Source organism: Hyperolius riggenbachi, chromosome 11 (genome assembly GCF_040937935.1).
Source record: "Hyperolius riggenbachi isolate aHypRig1 chromosome 11, aHypRig1.pri, whole genome shotgun sequence".
Classification (NCBI taxonomy): Eukaryota; Metazoa; Chordata; class Amphibia; order Anura; family Hyperoliidae; genus Hyperolius; species Hyperolius riggenbachi.
This window is the reverse complement of record NC_090656.1, coordinates 32587086-32606383: the sequence shown is the minus strand read 5'-3', so window position 1 is coordinate 32606383 and position 19298 is coordinate 32587086. Positions and strand designations below refer to the sequence as shown.

The 19298-nt window shown below is 46.0% G+C and overlaps 1 protein-coding gene across 3 annotated transcripts in view; it reads right to left on the bottom strand.

The window, feature by feature from the left end:
* TINF2 (TERF1 interacting nuclear factor 2) overlaps positions 1–19298 on the bottom strand; it is a 65609-nt gene that overhangs the window by 37051 nt on the left and 9260 nt on the right. For 2 of the 3 annotated variants that reach the window (XM_068261791.1, XM_068261792.1), the window contains exons 2-4: positions 18982–19041; positions 17781–17956; positions 14137–14235 (exon numbers count right to left, since the gene is read on the bottom strand). In XM_068261791.1, coding sequence (XP_068117892.1) covers positions 14137–14235; positions 17781–17956; positions 18982–19041 — 335 coding nt within the window. The remainder of the gene's footprint in view (positions 1–14136; positions 14236–17780; positions 17957–18981; positions 19042–19298) is intronic. The other variant, XM_068261793.1, reaches the window with a different exon arrangement.

Below are 19298 nucleotides of genomic sequence, written 5' to 3'. Positions count from 1 at the left end.
TAAAATACACAAGGGTGCTTCGTCTCTGGTTCACTTTAAACAAAAAAGCACGCAGCAACGCACTGAAACACGCACTGAAGTGCACAAAGGCATACATTTTTTATCATGCGCTTCTACACGTTTCTCAACACACCCAATGTGAATAAGGCATAAGCCCAAAGCACAAGGATGATTCTCAAGGCTGGCCTGTAGATCTTTTTGTTCTAACTGAAAACCGTGGAGCTGTTCATCAGCTTATAGGCTCCCTGCACACTGCAAATCCGGTTTCTGATTCTGATTCCAATTTTCAATTCCGATTTTCCCTGAATACATTCATCAAAAAAACGGATCAAAAAACGCAGCATGCAGTAAAGATTAAAAATCGGAATCAGAGGTAAAAACCGATTAAAAAGCGGAATCGGTAATGCATGCAGTGTGCAAAAGTCCTTATACCGCTACTGTTGAATCCATCCTTTGCTCCTACCTCATTGCCTGCTATACAGGAGCAACTTCTTGTGCAAAGTACACACTCCATAGAGTAATCAGTGCTACAGAAAAGATCATAGGAATGCCCTTGCCACCTCTAGACCTTCTTTACACTGCCAGAATGTGGACGAGTGCCCCCAGCATTTCACACAACGCCTCCCACCCAGGCAGTCACTTCTTAGAGCTCCTCCCATTGGACCGTCCTTTCAGAGCCTCCCCTTCCAAAACCATTAAACACAGGAGCACCTTCTTTCCCCAGGCAGACATCCTACTGAACTCCAGCCCCTCCTGAGAGGTCAGCCTGACTGCGGTACTCTAGTACCTTGGACAGCATTATTTCCCCCAACGCCCACCACGAACCTCCAAGCATTCTTGTACAGAACTTTCCCTAGCTGTTTAGAGTTCTTGCTTGCCCCCCTTGCTTTGAATGAATGCTTCTCATGTCTGTATCATGATAATTTCTCATGCCATCACTGCTATCTCTGTCTTATGTACTACTGCCATTGCCATGTGTTCCACAAATATTTCTGCGTACGTCATTTGGCGTACTTGGCGAATAAAGGCGATTCTGATATTAGTGTAGAGCCCACCCCAGACTGTCAGTACTGCAGTGCCTCACTCCATATATAACGTCACAAAGCCCCTCTCTATATAACGTCACATATCAGCAGATCTCTGATGGAACGTCCACCTGACTGTTGCTGTTACAGATGTAGGAAACGCCACTTTTGAGTTGCATCTCCCCTTCCCCAGTGCAGAGCTGAAAAATGTTTCCCGCAATCATAATAGTATCAGGCACACAGTACAGGTGTTACTTCCATGCTCACTGCCTCTCCACTATACATGGCCATCACCTTCCACCATATGTTTTATTATAATGCAGGGATGCTGGGAAATGTAATCGGTATTGTTCATGCTACTTTGGGTGTAACATGGTGTAGGGGGTCATCGGGGCTGGGTGCTGGACGGGAGGTATATTTCCCCATTATTTGGACTTTGGTCCCTTTAAAACTATATGTGTGGCAGGGGAGAAAGCAAGCAGAGGAAACCGCACTGCAAAGTAGCTGATTTATTCTTCTTCATGCATAAATAGTAATACATACAAAAAGTGGCTGGCACAGTAAAAAGTTTTCCACTTTTTACTGTGCCAGCCAGCTACGTTTTGTATGTATTACTATTTATGCATGAAGAAGAATAAATCAGCTACTTTGCAGTGCCGGTTTCCTCTGCTTGCTTTTTCCCCTGCCACTCTGCTTACCTTATACCAGAGCACGCTCTATCATGCTGATATAGGGGCACCTTACAGACTACCACAGCACGCTTGCCAGTACCTTAGTGCCAACCCGCTTTTTCCTCCATACACTACTAAAACTATATGTGTACCTGGGAAGGAGTCCGGGTAGTGTCTGGCAGCAAGCCAGTTGCAGCCTCTGTTTTTCTTTTCAGGGCCGGACTCCTGGACTGGAAGGGAAGGAAGGGCGGGCCTTCCAATTTTTCTGTGCAGCAAAAGGAAGCTCTACTAAAATTTGCATATTAGGAAGCAGCTCACATGCAGTCTGGGTGGAGTTGATGTGGAGCAGCATGTGTGCTGCTGAGCTCCTGACAAGTCTGTTTGGAGACAATGGGCTGTATTCACAATCACACATGCCAGTGTTCTCCCCAGGCTCTTTTAGCTGGGTGCTCCACCCGTCTAGTTTTGGTGAGCATCCGGCTGTCATCGGCTCACCTTCTATGCTGTAAGCAGATTTGCACCCGCCCTGCATTCTCTCATCTCGCCCCACCCGGCTACTAAAATTCTGGGGAGAACACTGCATGCGGTAAGAGATTTTTAGCTATATTACCGTCAGTGATAATTTTCGCATTTTTTCACATTCACTTAAAATTTCCGAATGCGGGAACAATACGTAAAACATTTGGGGAAACATGCATAATTACATAGTAAACATACGGAAACCTAACGTAAAAAAAGTGGCATAAAGAAAAGAAAAAAAAAAAATTAAAGTCCAGCAAACACAGCGCTCAAGGCTGAAGACTCCATTTAAAGAGAATCTGTATTGTTAAAATCGCACAAAAGTAAACATACCAGTGCGTTAGGGGAGATCTCCTATTCCCCTCTGTCACAATTTCGCCGCTCCCCGCCGCATTAAAAGTAGTCAAAAACAGTTTTAAAAAGTTTGTTTATAAACAAACAAAATGGCCACCAAAACAGGAAGTAGGTTGATGTACAGTATGTCCACACATAGAAAATACATCCATACACAATCAGGCTGTATACAGCCTTCCTTTTGAATCTCAAGAGATCATTTGTGTGTTTACCTTCTGTCCCCTGCAGCTCTCACACACTGAAGTGACAGGCTTCCTGCAGACAGCTCTGCCTGTGCCTGTGTTTGTAATTCCTCAGTATGTGTCAGCCAGCTCCTTTCACAGCCTAACAGAGGAGGATTTTTATCCAGCTCTCTTTCACTGATAAGCAGAGACGCTGCTGACTTATGTAAATAACACACACACTGGAGTGTGCATAGAGGGGCCTGGAGGGGGGCATGCATAGCAGAACCACAACACTGAAGAACTTGGCAGCCTTCCAGACACAGGGTGACAAGTCCGACAGGGGAAAGATAAGCTGATTTATTACAGAGATGGTGATAGTAGAAAGTGCTGCAGTAAGCCAGAGTACATTAGAATAGGTTTAGGAACTTGTAGGATGGTAGAACAAAGCATGAAATTTTTGTTACAGAGTCTCTTTAACGAGAAACCGTGACCAAAAATTGAACTTCATCCCCTTCAGTAGCTGATACACCCTTTTACATGAAAAATCTATTCCTTTTCACAAACGGATCATTAGGGGGCGCTGTATGGCTGATCTTGTGGTGAAACCTCTCCTACAAGAAACTCTGAGGACTGTGGTATTCCTGGCAGTTTCCTGTCTGTGAACCTCATTGCATTGTGGGAAATAGATGTTTACAGCTGTTTCCAAATGCTAAAAAAGCAAGCAGCAGCTTCATCACCTGCTAGCAGTAAAAATGTCACCATGTGATAAATGTCAGAATGTAAATCAGGGAGAGGAAAGATTTTACAATGGGCAAACACTGACTAAATCATTTATACATAATTATTGTAAAAATAAAGCACTTTTTTTATTACATTATTTTCACCGGAGTTCCTGTTTAAGCGAATGGGAAGCAAAATATATCACCAAGTACTAGTAAGTGATTTAAAAAAAAAAAATAATAATAATAATAATTAAAAAAAAATAAATAAAATCGGTAGTTAAGTCAGAAATAATGCGCCCCTTTTTGTGAGTGAATTTCATTTTTTTTGCAGTAATTACAGACTTTTGTGGCTTTTTACTGCACTTTTTACACATGAGGGTAAACAATGCGTACAATTTTACGCATGCAGTAAATAAACATGCGTAAAATTTTGTGAATGTCAAGAGGGTCTTTTTTCAGTCGGGAATTTACCGCAAGTGCATTTCCGCATGCGGAAAATGATTGTGAATAGAGCCAAATGCTGGAAGCCAAACCATACTTTGGACTGCTGTTTGTATGGCTTTGGTTTAAAGTGAACCTAAAGACGGGGGAAAAAAAATGAAATGAACTCACCTGGGGCTTCCCTCAGCCCCCTGCAGCCGATCGGTGCCCTCGCAGCCCTGCTCTGACGCTCCAGGACCCGCCGGCGAGCACTTCCGGTTTGGCTGTCACCGGCCGACAGGCATGGGAACGCGTTCCCAGCCTGTATATCGCCCCCTATGCTGCTATTGCGGCCAGGCGGCCAGATTCACCCTACAAATCGCCAAAGCTTGCAATAGCGCTGGCAATTTATAAAGTGAACAAGGCCTGAGAATTTGTTCAAGTTTGGGTTTATTTGGCCTTTGTAACCCAATACATAAAACCCTGTGCATTATGGTCAATGACATGCTAATCATTCTGGCTTACATGCAAACTGGAACTAGGTCAATTCGACGCGGTTCCTGACAATTCTGATTATCCCAATTCCAAGCTGCGTACAATTTGCATGACGTTTGCATGCTATTTTCAAGCAAGAAAAACAAAGATAATGCGCTCGCTCTGTATAAAAATGAGTGGGAATCACCAAACAGGCTTAGTCCACTGGAATGTTCCTTTAAATCAATACTGTCATGTGCAGCAACACAGTCTCTGGGTTGTACCAGTAAATCAAACAGTAAAAAAGTCTACAAGTTGCGCTCTTGACATATAAAACTTGCTGCAAACAATCCCCCCTTTCAGAGGCGTTTATTAAAAAGTTAAAAAACTAAAAACAAAGTCTATGCGCTGAGCATACGTGGGCTTGCAATACACATGGGTTGTGGGGGAAGGTACATCCCGTATGGCTGCCAAACCCTCTGCCACCCTGTGCAAACCCCGTCCGCTTTGCGGATGCAAAGTCCCCGCTATACTGCTCTCCGTACCGGCTAGCGTCAGCGCATCCAGCGTGATTACGTCACTCCGTTAGCTCCGCCCTACACGTTTCGTTGCGTAGCAACTCATCAGGGGCTTGTACGGAGTGACGTCTTGCCCAAATTTATTGCCTGTCAGGCTGCCAACGGGGAGGTAAATCCTCCTTTACATAAACTCATAACGATATGCATTCTCGAGAGAATATTAAGGGAAGCAAGGACATAAACTGCATTAATATTTATGAGAAATATCTCATCAGGAATCTTTAACAGTTCTTCAAACTAAATAAATATGTCAGAAAGAATCTCCATTGATTATGTGTTAATTAATACGTCTCAGGGGAACATTTAAAAGTATGTGTAATTGAGAGATCTTATAAACTAATAGATCGTGAAATAGACAAAAGCCACTACTTTCATTACTCTGTTTAGGCCCATCCACCAATGTACACACGTCATATGCTATACACCAGAGGAGGCCAAAATATATGCGGACTAGATCAATATGTGCTGTAAGAGTGTGCGCATGGGCCACTGATTAAAGAGAATATTCATCAAGCCCAAATATGTCACACACTCCAACAGCACAGTCCACAACACATTCCACCTCCATAGGGGATCATGAATTATTCAAAAAGCAATGTAGGTCAATATCTATGTTCAAACCTGCTGGTTCAAGGGTGTCCAATTCATATATATTTTTGGTCTCCAGCTTGGATAATTCCCAGATCTTGTTACTGCCTCGCCAAGAGGCAGGGCCGGCCTTTGACCTGAGCGACCGGAGCGATCGCTCAGGGCGCCGGCATCCAGGGGGGCGCTCCTGTCTCCCTGGCCGCCCGCATACATTAACAAGCAGGCGGAAGAGTAGGTAACAAACTGTTTGCGAGCAGGCTGTTCTCTGGTGCAGCGGCGGGCACTAGGACCTGGCTGGAGGCATACCTCTCTTCAATCTCCGGCTCTCAGATGCTTCCTTATCAGCCCCCTCCCCGTCAAGCTTGCAGGATGTATACAGTAGTCCGAGGTGGCAAGGTAATCCCCATGAGGGCTGCTAGGAACTTCTGTGTCTCTTTCAAATGTCCTCTCTGCCGCTGCTAAAATGTATTAATTCTTCTGTCTTTGGCCAGAGAGGATGTTAGGATAAGTGTGTGTGTGTGTGTGTGTGTGTGTGTGTGTGTGTGTGTGTGTGTGTGTGTGTGTGTGTGTGTGTGTGTGTGTGTGTGTGTGTGTGTGTGTGTGTGTGTGTGTGTGTGTGTGTGTGTGTGTGTGTGTGTGTGTGTGTGTATATAGATCGTGTATGTGTGTAGTGTGTGTGTATAGTGTGTGTGTGTGTGTATAGATTGTGTGTGTGTAGTGTGTGTGTATAGTGTGTGTGTGTGTATAGATTGTGTGTAGTGTGTGTGTATAGTGTGTGTGTGTATAGATTGTGTGTGTGTGTTTAGTGTGTGTATATAGTGTGTGTATAGTGTGTAGTGTGTGTGTATAGTGTGTAGTGTGTGTGTATAGTGTGTAGTATGTGTGCGTATAGTGTGTGTGTGTGTGTGTGTGTGTGTATTGTGTGTGTGTGGGTGTGTAAAGTGTGTGTGTAGTGTGTGTATAGTGTGTATGTATAGTGTGTGTAGTGTGTAGTGTGTAGTATGTGTGTGCATGCATTTGACAATTGTGATGCGGGCCAGGGGGAAACAGTCATGGGCCCATATAAATAGCATCTATATGGGTGGAAATTTAGTGCCTACTGTTTGCAGCCGTATTTTGCATTGTGGGTGGCCAGATTTCAACCTGTAGCCTCTATTTATATGGGCACCTATGGTGGTGTCTAAAAAAAAAAGTCATTTTGTTGGTGGATTGTCCAGGGGAGGGGATGGGGGTCAGATATGTTGGGGGTGCCAAAGTGTGTGTGTGGCACGTGCAAAGAGGCTGAAGGGAGGGGGGGCTCCAAAAATCAGGTATCGCTCAGGGCGCTGTGAAACCTAAGGCCGGCCCTGCCAAGAGGGCTGCAATTTCTCAAGACCCACCATTTTCATGTTATTCAATTTGCATAGGGGATTGCACATAAAATGTCTTGGGACACTATGGTTAGTGTGACCTTTCTCGATCTTATAATAGTGTTCCCCCAGTCTTTCCTTAAGCTCTCTGCTGGTCCTACCTATATATTGTTTGCCACACCCACATGTTAAGCAATAAACTACATATTTAGTGGTGCAGGTGATGAATCCTCTTATTTTTATCTCACGCCCATTGGCAGTGAATGTTACAGAAAAGGCCTTTTTTGTTAAACCCGCCTGACATAACCTACAGGTTCTGCAAGGGTAAAAACCATCCTGCTGCCAAGGATTTTTTTGTCTCCTGGGTGGGTTCACACAGCTCGGTGCCAGCATTGACTTCAAATTATTAGCCCTCCTATAAATGAATTGCGGTCGATCAGGGAGTGTGGCGCCTAATTGCGCATCCGCCTTCAATATGTTCCAATGTCGTCTGACAATGGCTTCCATTTCTCGATATTGCTGACTGAACCCAGTCACAAAAGGTATGTTATCGGGGTCTCTTGCTCTACTTCTCCCGACAAATGTTTGTTCGCGGTTCATAATCGCTACCTGACCAATCTGTTCATCAATGTAGGCCGGATTGTATCCCTTCTGGACAAAACGTTCTCTCAGGATTTCAGATTGTTCAAGAAAATCATGCTGATGTGAACAATTTCTCCTGAGTCTCAAAAATTGTCCCTTGGGGACCGATTTGACCCAATTTGGGTGGTGGCAACTGTCCACCCCGATATAACCGTTGCGGTCCGTTGTTTTAAAAAACGTACGCGTCCAGATATGGGATAGCCCTTTGTGTACCTCTAAATCAAGAAAGTGCACTTTGGTATCACTGGCCTCCATGGTGAGCTGTATGTTCAGGTTATTTGCGTTCAAAATGGTCATGAATTCCTGCAATTCTTTTTCAGTGGCATTCCACACCATTATCAGGTCATCTATGTACCTGGCCCACATTATAACTTCCCTGGAGCATGGATAGGATAGCACTTCCTCCTCCCATACTGCCATGAACAGGTTCGCGAAGCTGGCGGCGAACCCCGCCCCCATCGCACAACCTCTGATCTGTACGTAAAATTGGCCGTTAAACCAGAAATAATTGCTTCTTAGGGCAAATTCCAGCAGTTGTATGATGAATGTCACCTGTGTTTCAAACATCCCTGTTCGGACTAAATACTTCCTAGTTGCTTCAACCCCTGGCCCATGGGGAATGTTAGTGTAAAGTGACGCCACGTCTGCCATCACTAGTAGCATGTGTGGCTCAACCCGCACCGTGTCCAGCACCTGCAGGGCATGCCTAGTGTCTTTTAAAAGGTGTGGCACCAGCGCAACCGCTGGTTGAAGCATGTCATCCAGGTACTGGCCAAGTCTGTACGTCACCGACCCCAACCCGCTGATGATGGGCCTACCCGGTGGACACACTGGATCTTTGTGTATCTTGGGTACATGATAGATTACAGGCACCTTTGGGGCCGATGGGATTAGGAAATCAAACTCACGGTCATTCACTAAGCCTTCACTGAGGCCTTGTTTTAGTATCTCCCTCAGTTCTTCCAAGAACCGCTTTGTTGGATTTTCAGTTAAGCGTTTATAGGTAGATGTGTCTGCTACCAAGAACTTACTAGACTTGTAGCAGACACATCTACCTATAAACGCTTAACTGAAAATCCAACAAAGCGGTTCTTGGAAGAACTGAGGGAGATACTAAAACAAGGCCTCAGTGAAGGCTTAGTGAATGACCGTGAGTTTGATTTCCTAATCCCATCGGCCCCAAAGGTGCCTGTAATCTATCAGGTACCCAAGATACACAAAGATCCAGTGTGTCCACCGGGTAGGCCCATCATCAGCGGGTTGGGGTCGGTGACGCACAGACTTGGCCAGTACCTGGATGACATGCTTCAACCAGCGGTTGCGCTGGTGCCACACCTTTTAAAAGACACTAGGCATGCCCTGCAGGTGCTGGACACGGTGCGGGTTGAGCCACACATGCTACTAGTGACGGCAGACGTGGCGTCACTTTACACTAACATTCCCCATAGGCCAGGGGTTGAAGCAACTAGGAAGTATTTAGTCCGAACAGGGATGTTTGAAACACAGGTGACATTCATCATACAACTGCTGGAATTTGCCCTAAGAAGCAATTATTTCTGGTTTAACGGCCAATTTTACGTACAGATCAGAGGTTGTGCGATGGGGGCGGGGTTCGCCGCCAGCTTCGCGAACCTGTTCATGGCAGTATGGGAGGAGGAAGTGCTATCCTATCCATGCTCCAGGGAAGTTATAATGTGGGCCAGGTACATAGATGACCTGATAATGGTGTGGAATGCCACTGAAAAAGAATTGCAGGAATTCATGACCATTTTGAACGCAAATAACCTGAACATACAGCTCACCATGGAGGCCAGTGATACCAAAGTGCACTTTCTTGATTTAGAGGTACACAAAGGGCTATCCCATATCTGGACGCGTACGTTTTTTAAAACAATGGACCGCAACGGTTATATCGGGGTGGACAGTTGCCACCACCCAAATTGGGTCAAATCGGTCCCCAAGGGACAATTTTTGAGACTCAGGAGAAATTGTTCACATCAGCATGATTTTCTTGAACAATCTGAAATCCTGAGAGAACGTTTTGTCCAGAAGGGATACAATCCGGCCTACATTGATGAACAGATTGGTCAGGTAGCGATAATGAACCGCGAACAAACATTTGTCGGGAGACGTAGAGCAAGAGACCCCGATAACATACCTTTTGTGACTGGGTTCAGTCAGCAATATCGAGAAATGGAAGCCATTGTCAGACGACATTGGAACATATTGAAGACGGATGCGCAATTAGGCGCCACACTCCCTGATCGACCGCAATTCATTTATAGGAGGGCTAATAATTTGAAGTCAATGCTGGCACCGAGCTGTGTGAACCCACCCAGGAGACCAAAAAATCCTTGGCAGCACGATGGTTTTTACCCTTGCAGAACCTGTAGGTTATGTCAGGCGGGTTTAACAAAAAAGGCCTTTTCTGTAACATTCACTGCCAATGGGCGTGAGATAAAAATAAGAGGATTCATCACCTGCACCACTAAATATGTAGTTTATTGCTTAACATGTGGGTGTGGCAAACAATATATAGGTAGGACCAGCAGAGAGCTTAAGGAAAGACTGGGGGAACACTATTATAAGATCGAGAAAGGTCACACTAACCATAGTGTCCCAAGACATTTTATGTGCAATCCCCTATGCAAACTGAATAACATGAAAATGGTGGGTCTTGAGAAATTGCAGCCCTCTTGGCGAGGCAGTAACAAGATCTGGGAATTATCCAAGCTGGAGACCAAAAATATATATGAATTGGACACCCTTGAACCAGCAGGTTTGAACATAGATATTGACCTACATTGCTTTTTGAATAATTCATGATCCCCTATGGAGGTGGAATGTGTTGTGGACTGTGCTGTTGGAGTGTGTGACATATTTGGGCTTGATGAATATTCTCTTTAATCAGTGGCCCATGCGCACACTCTTACAGCACATATTGATCTAGTCCGCATATATTTTGGCCTCCTCTGGTGTATAGCATATGACGTGTGTACATTGGTGGATGGGCCTAAACAGAGTAATGAAAGTAGTGGCTTTTGTCTATTTCACGATCTATTAGTTTATAAGATCTCTCAATTACACATACTTTTAAATGTTCCCCTGAGACGTATTAATTAACACATAATCAATGGAGATTCTTTCTGACATATTTATTTAGTTTGAAGAACTGTTAAAGATTCCTGATGAGATATTTCTCATAAATATTAATGCAGTTTATGTCCTTGCTTCCCTTAATATTCTCTCGAGAATGCATATCGTTATGAGTTTATGTAAAGGAGGAGTTACCTCCCCGTTGGCAGCCTGACAGGCAATACATTTGGGCAAGACGTCACTCCGTACAAGCCCCTGATGAGTTGCTACACAACGAAACGCGTAGGGCGGAGCTAACGGAGTGACGTAATCACGCTGGATGCGCTGACGCTAGCCGGTACGGAGAGCAGTATAGCGGGGACTTTGCATCCGCAAAGCGGACGGGGTTTGCACAGGGTGGCAGAGGGTTTGGCAGCCATACGGGATGTACCTTCCCCCACAACCCATGTGTATTGCAAGCCCACGTATGCTCAGCGCATAGACTTTGTTTTTAGTTTTTTAACTTTTTAATAAACACAGTATCACACTATTGGAAGCTGGTCTTCCTGTGTGCTTTTTTGTTGCAAGTCATCGATCCCCATCCCAGAGAGGACCTAAGGATCCACTTTCCACTGGACTATACAGGAGGTGGTGAGATCGTGAGGTGACGGGGGGGCCATACACCCCGGAGGCGCATATTGTTCTGTTTAGACCACATCATCTGGTGAGTGACCTCTGAAAGGGGGGATTGTTTGCAGCAAGTTTTATATGTCAAGAGCGCAACTTGTAGACTTTTTTACTATTTTCAAGCAAGTTGGAAACAGTCTCACTTGATCACCTCTGACTGCAGCTAAAGGAAGAGCAAACTGCACACCACTGACTCCAATCATACTGACGATTATGCTGTGACACTGGTGCCCTCTGCTGGAGATTCTTAATACTATGCGCAGCAATCTCACTAATATTATAAATGCGAAAGTTTGGATGTTTTTTACTCAATCACGCAACAATGGCTGAACGGATGTGAATGAAATTTGGCACACACATAGTACATTACCTGGAATAACATATAAGATACTTTTTATCCCCATAACCAAAAAGTGGGCGGAGACAAATAGAAATTTCACTGGGAAAATGTAAACTGCAGCCATTCTTACACTGCTAATGGCGGGTTTCTCAAACTTTGCACAGTTGGTCTGGGTGACTGGGATTAATAATCAGAAAAAGCCAATCAAAATTCACCTATTGATTTTCAAGGGGAATATTTAATTGCTGCCATTCTTGCACTGTTAATGGCACAAACCTCAAACCTGGTACAGTTGGTCATTGGGTGATGGGTTCAAATTCAGAAAAGGGGGTGGAGCCACAACCAATCAGATTTGTTTCATTCCAATGCAAATTATTGATGCCAAAGACTGCAAAGCTCACAAACTTGGTCATTGAGTAATTGTGCGTTAGGGTTAGAAAAAGTGGGCGGAGCCAACACCAGCCATATACATACCCCGGGCAACGCTGGGCCATCAGCTAGTATGATATAATGAAGACATCACATGAAACGCACTTCTGTTCTGTTTCTCACAAAATTAAAGGCAAACAGTTGAAAATAATGGCAGATAATGTTCTATGAATTGTATTGGTGTCTCTGGAGTAAAGCCTTGTACACACTTTAGGTTATGAAACAATAGAAACACAGTACACTGGCACCAGAATGGAGCAGGGATGGATTTGACCACACCTGGGCTTACCTGCAGTGTGCTCCAGTCCACATAACCATATCACAGCCAAAAAGAAACCACCACTGTAGCCACGCTGTCTACCCAACCACAATAAAGGGGTTTTATGCAGCTGTGCCCATCTGTTTTTCTTTTCAATTATGATTGGCAAATCACTAAACAGTTTTAACACTTCCATGTAGTAGGAGGGGGGCCAACAGATATTGAATACAATGAGCAGATTGTGTAGGTAAACCCTGAGCAGGGCCATATTTACCTCACGAGTCTATAGGCTCTCACGAGTCTATAGGCTCAGATGTCCTGGCACCCTATACTTCACCCTCCATGTACCAAAGAAGCCCCACCATAAGTGTGCTGGCTGTCCTAGGTAGGTGTCCCTTAGCATTAGCTAGCCAGAGGTACCCTCAGTATTAAACAGCTAGTGGTGCCCCCAAGTATTAGGTAGCTTGATGAACCTCAGTATTAGCTAGCTAGAGGTGCTCCTGACTGAAGGGAGATCATGTCAGTGGAATGGAAGAGCTGGGTGAGTAACCTCTTATTTACACTCTCATCAGGGCTCTGCATAGGTAAGGAGGCTCTCCGGGAGTGAGACGCCTTTCCATCAGGCGCCTGTAGGCACGTTCCTACAGTGCTTTATGTACATGAAGGTAGTAAAATTGCTCAGTGATTTGCCAATCAGAATTGTAAGTGTGTACCAGGCTTAAATGTGCCTATATGCTGGAAGATGAACAGCAGATTCGACGATCTAGTGATCATCAAATAGATCGCCTTCTGATCAGATAGGGATTTATTGCTGCCAGTGTACTGCACACAAATTTCAGCATGAAATCTATAGGTAATCTGTGTATCTGTGTCCGCCTGTCGGGCCCAGGGCAGATGCAGTACCACCGGCCAGCCGGGCCCAGGGCAGATGCAGTACCACCGACCAGCCGGGCCCAGGGCAGATGCAGTACCACCGGTCAGGCAGGCCTAGTGCTGATGCAATACTGATAGCCAGCCAGCCTTCCACCGGAAGCAATTCAGTGAATCCTGTGCCCATATGCTGGAAGATGAACAGCAGATTCGACAATCTATTGACCATCAAATAGATCACCTTCTGATCAGATAGGGATTTATTGCTGCCAGTGTACTGCACACAAATTTCAGCATGAAATCTATAGGTAATCTGTGTATCTGTGTCCGCCTGTCGGGCCTAGGGCAGATGCAGTACCACCGGCCAGCCGGGCTCAGGGCAGATGCAGTACCACCGGCCAGCCGGGCCCAGGGCAGATGCAGTACCACCGGCCAGCCGGGCCCAGGGCAGATGCAGTACCACCGGCCAGCCGGGCCCAGGGCAGATGCAGTACCACCGGCCAGCCGGGCCCAGGGCAGATGCAGTACCACCGGCCAGCCGGGCCCAGGGCAGATGCAGTACCACCGGCCAGCCGGGCCCAGGGCAGATGCAGTACCACCGGCCAGCCGGGCCCAGGGCAGATGCAGTACCACCGGCCAGCCGGGCTCAGGGCAGATGCAGTACCACCGGCCAGCCGGGCCCAGGGCAGATGCAGTACCACCGGCCAGCCGGGCCCAGGGCAGATGCAGTACCACCGGCCAGCCGGGCCCAGGGCAGATGCAGTACCACCGGCCAGCCGGGCCCAGGGCAGATGCAGTACCACCGGCCAGCCGGGCCCAGGGCAGATGCAGTACCATCGGTCAGGCAGGCCTAGTGCTGATGCAATACTGATAGCCAGCCAGCCATCCATCAGAAGCAATTCAGTGAATCCTGGTCACACTACTGATGCTGGACAATGTACGACTACAAAACATATCTATCAACACTTACTGCAGCAGCGTCATCTGCAGAGATGGAAGGAAAGTGAATGTCTAACGATCTGAGAATGTCCAGCAGGGGCCGATTCTCTTCAATCATATTGAGGATCATCTGTAGGAATTAAAGACATGTTATAAGCCAGGCACAAATCCTATGGAGACAATGGAGGGCAAATAGTGGGGCAGCATTGGCAATCCTCCTTTTAGGAGTGGAAAATTCACCTAATGTCAAAATATTTATGTTCTGTCCAAGTGCTGCGGTGGATGTCAGTGCTATATAAATACTAAATTAAAAATGTGATTCCTTCTCAAAGGAAAGTGTTTGAGGAGAATCCCCAGAAACACTTTCCAGGGTTGACAATGTTTGTGTCACCGTCACAATGTCCTGCTGCAGCATTTCCCTGGTATTTGCCATCAGCAATATATTGTCCAGATACAGAACAAAATTATTATTATTTCAATCTGAAAAAGGCAGCCATCTCCACAATAACTTTATTACATTTTCCTGGTGCTAAAGTCAACCCAAACAGGAGCGCCCTGAACTGCAGGTGAATCAGGGAACCCCTTATCCACACTGCTGCTCTCAGAAATGTTTGAGAACTTCTGATTGGGATGTGGTAATATGCATCTGAGAGGTCTATGGAGGCCAGAAAAGCTTTCTTCTCTATCAAGGGAATTGCTGTAATCACTGATTCCATCTTGAATGACCTGAACACCAGAAAATGTACAATCAACCTGAACTTGCCATTTGGTTTTGGAACTAGGAACAGGGTAGAGTAAAAAAACCTGAACGAATTTCTGCTCCGGAACCTGAATCGCAACATTTTCCTGAAAAAAAGATTCAGCACTAAAAATTCGAATGCTGGCAATTTCAATTCTTTTTTTTTGTAATTTTGAATATTTGCGGGGGCCTCCTTTCAAATTCCAATTGATAACCGTTTTGGACAAGATCCAGAACAAAACCATTCGTAGTGACCTCCTCACAGTTTTGCTTGAAAATTTGCTAGTCGCCCCCCTACCCTGATGGGTGTTAGAAGATTTATTGGCTTCTGTATTTTTGTGGGATTAAACAGAAATCTTTTGGGTTTTTGTTTTTGTCCCTGCCAAGATTTGCGAGGCAGTCCTTTTTTTTGCCTTGTTTTGAGTCTTAACCTCTTGAGGACTGCAGTGCTAAACCCCCCTAGTGACCAGGCCATTTTTAGTAAAAAAAAAAAAAGGCCACTGCAGCTTTAAGGCCTTGCTGCAGGGCTGCACAACACAGCACACAAGTGATTCCTCCCCCCCCCCTTTTCTCCCCACCAACAGAGCTCTCTGTTGGTGGGGTCTGATCGCCCCCACATTGTTTATTTTTTTCTTTGTACAAATATTTTTGTTACATTTTTTAAAGGGGAACTGAAGAGAGAGGTATATGGAGGCTGTCATGTTTATTTCCTTTTAGAAAATACCAGTTGCCTGGCAGCCCTGCTGATCCTCTGCCTCTAATACTATTAGCCATAGCCCCTGAACAAGCATGCAGCACATCAGGTGTTTCAGTGGTTCAGACTTATAAGTCTGATCTGACAAGACTAGCTGCATGCTTGTTTCTGGTTTTAATCAGATACTACTTCAGAGAAATAGACCAGCAGGGCTGCCAGGCAACTGGTATTGATTAAAAGGAAATAAACATGACAGCCTCCATATACCTCTCTCTTCAGTTCCCCTTTAATGAAAAACCTATGTTTCTTTAAATGTATTCCCTCCCTCCCCACAGCCAGCCAATTATGGCGATCGGCTGTCATAGGCTTCTGCCTATGAGAGCCGATCGCTCTCCAGTGTCCCAGGGGGACAGCCGTGTCACACGGCTGTCCCCAGTACAGCGCTGCTGCCGATCGCAGCGCTGCACCATGTAAATAGATGGCGATCACGCTGTCTAACAGTCTCCCGAGCGGCAATAGCAGCTCGGAGACTGAAGGCGGGGCGGAGCTCCGCCCCCCAAGCAGGAGATGCGCGCACACCCTGCGTGCGATCTCCTGCATTAGTTGGCCCCAGGACTTTACGCCAATCGGCGTTTGGCGGTCCTGGGGCTGCCGCCGCGGCCACGCCCATCAGCGTGATGCGGTCGGCAGGAGGTTAAAAAAAGTTGAAAAATCGTTTTGATTGTGAATTTCTTTTTCTTTGGTGGAAAGTATCACGGATGATGCATGGAAAGCGCAATCACAATTGGTTTTCTGATCGCTGATTGTGATTCACGTTACTATTCAGATTGGATGTGTAGTTGTAGTACAGAGCAAAAGCCTGAGGTTTTGCCTATTCCAGTTGGATACAAGCTGCTATTCTGGGATAACCAGGGAGTCGGAGTCGAGGAGTTGGAGTAATTTTGGGCACCTGAAGTCGGAGTTGGTGGTTTCATAAACTGAGGAGTGGGATGATTTTTGTACCGACTCCACAGCTTTGGGCATAACAATGTTTTTCTCTAATTGCCTGGACAAAAGAATCTTCTTTCAGGTGGCAGCTCACACAGGAGTGTGAATTCTGGCCTGAAAAGAACCATTTGCCCAGGAGCAGGGCGAGCCATTTTTCAGCTTTACTCTGCACTGATATGGCTGCGCTGAGAATGAATAGACCGGTGGAGCCACGCCCTGTGTTTCTTCATTAGTGTCAGTAACCTCCATGCTGCCTGCACATCTCGCTACCACAGTCTTTATATACTGTTTGCTGGGATACTCACCAGGCTGCGCTACTTTCTCCAGTAGGACGTCTTCCACATTCAATCTTTGTGCCAGCAGACCAGGAGTTTGACCCGGCGTCACTTTAACTGAAAAACTCCAAAAAGTGCTGCACAGTACTTTATTCTAGTCTCCACCACAGAGACCGGTGATAGTTAGGAACGTGGAAAAAACGGGCTCCTGCCCCCAATCCCAGGGCTCCTGCCTGCTAAACCTTCACCCACAAGCTGCATTGCACCCTCGGTCTTCTACAGCCACAGGTATAATAAGTAGCATAGCAATCTTAAAGAGATACCAAAGAAGGGTAATCCCTGCACTCTGATTGGCAGACAGCCTATTAGACCAGAGTTTGGGGATCACATCTTTTAATGTGACTGGACCCGAAGAGGCTTAGGGCGGGAGGAGTGCAGCAGACATTAAGTTACTAGCATTCGCTATGCTGCAATACAGCAGCATAACATGTGCAGAGTGGCCGCTCTCCTGACAGCCTGATTGCGCACGCTACACTGCCACTAGCGCACGTAGCATGCAGGGATGCTAAATTAAGGCCCTCTGATTCACTAGTGCGCGTAACAGTAGATAACTTGCGCTGTTACGCTGTGATATCCATAGTGAATCAAGCCCTGAGTGCTCTTTATAGTCCTATTTTAAAACACAATAAAGAACAGACACTCTTTCCAGCCCTGTCTCCCCTAAGACGACAGGTAAAGCACTGAGGGTATATTTGGGGAGGGGCCTGTTAAAGCTCTTTCTGGTTCCTGTCTATTTAGGAGCTCTCTATCTTTCTCTCCATATCCTGTAGCGGATGATGTAACAGAAAATGTATTTTTGCTTGTAAAACTGTATTATCGTTATTTTAGTGAAGGACTTAGCCACTGATCAGTGAAGTGCCAGGTAGCCAGGCTTAGGTTGCCAGTACACTTTGTAGCAGACAAGAGAGGCATGCACTTACCTTTCCTCTGATCCCGCTGTTGAGCTTGGCATAATGCCGGTAGCAGACCAGTCCTGGGGCCTGTTCAATTGTTATCTCAATTAATTCTATAATTCTTTCAAAATTCCTGAAGTCTCTGTTCTTCATCACCTGCCAGACAGCCCCGGCCACAACACTGACAGCGTCCTCATTTGTCTCTACAATGGATGAAATCATATTATCACTAAACAGTTAAGAAACAAAGAAAATAAAGAACATTCAAGTTACAGTACAGAGGATGGATAGCTACAGTAGGCAGATGCCTGTTAAACGTTGTCAAAAGCATGCATATTTTTCCTTCTTTTATGCCTGATAGAGTGAAAATACAGGGGTCGACTCTGGCGCTCGATTCTGCTCCAGATCGTTTTGCTCGCTTGATTCTCTTATCTTCCACTTGTTTTTCTTATCTTTTTTCAATTCGCTTTAATGAGAAATTGAGCGGCAAAATGATCGAACGGTGATTGGACATGTCTTACCCACTTTCTCCTCCTCTACGTAGAGATACGTCCAGGAGGCCATGTGCGCTCCCACGGCCGATCGCGCGCGTGCATGTGCACTCCCGACTGCGGATCGTTAGCCCAGGAATCAATGAATCAGGCGATGGTGCCCGATTACTGATTCCTCTCCCCCGCAGAAAAAGCGACAGCTTCTCTCGGAAGCCTTGCTTTTTCTGCCTCCTACGTCCCCCTAATGGCTCATACACACGGGGCACAACTGTCGCCACAAACACGTGGCACGCGCATGTTGCGGCAACAGGTCCCCCGTGTGTATGAGGTGCGCGCCCCGAATTGGAAAGTTCAATCACACGGCGACTGCTGTCTCTGCAACTGTCGCTAGTACGCCATGCGTACCGCGTGTGTATGTGCGGACTAGCAACAGCTACCCACAGCCAGAAGGGAGCTTCCGGCTGTGGGACGCAACTATCAGCGACAGCTTCCGACGCATCTCTGTCCCTTCTGTGCGGCAGCGTGTGTACAGCTGCCGCACAGAAGACCTGGCGACGAACTGTCGCTTTTTTTTTTTTGTCTCTTGTCTGCAGTTGCAAGCAGACACTTGTGCCTCATGTGTATGAGGCTTAAGCGTACATGTTACGCTTAGAGTGACGTCATGTAAACAAACCTAAGGTCTACATTAAAAATAAATAAACATATTATTACATTAAAAATACTCCTATTAGACCTACCGGTAATGGAGTTTCTAAGCGTCTTCCGGGACAACAGGAGATCCGGTCCCTCCTCCGGATCTGGGAAACGATCAATCAAGAAGCATTAAAAGCCCCCGCCCACCCTCATTCCTCAGTGCATCCATAAGTAAAACCTACTAGAAACCACCAGAAATGAAGATAGCAGAAAAATATATACACCCAACAGTGATTCCTCTAACTAGTATAGGGCGAAAAATAGAAAGATGTACCCAGCAAGGGCCGGGTTATAGGCGTTGTCCCGGAAGACGCTTAGAAACTCCATTACCGGTAGGTCTAATAGGAGTATTTCTCTAACC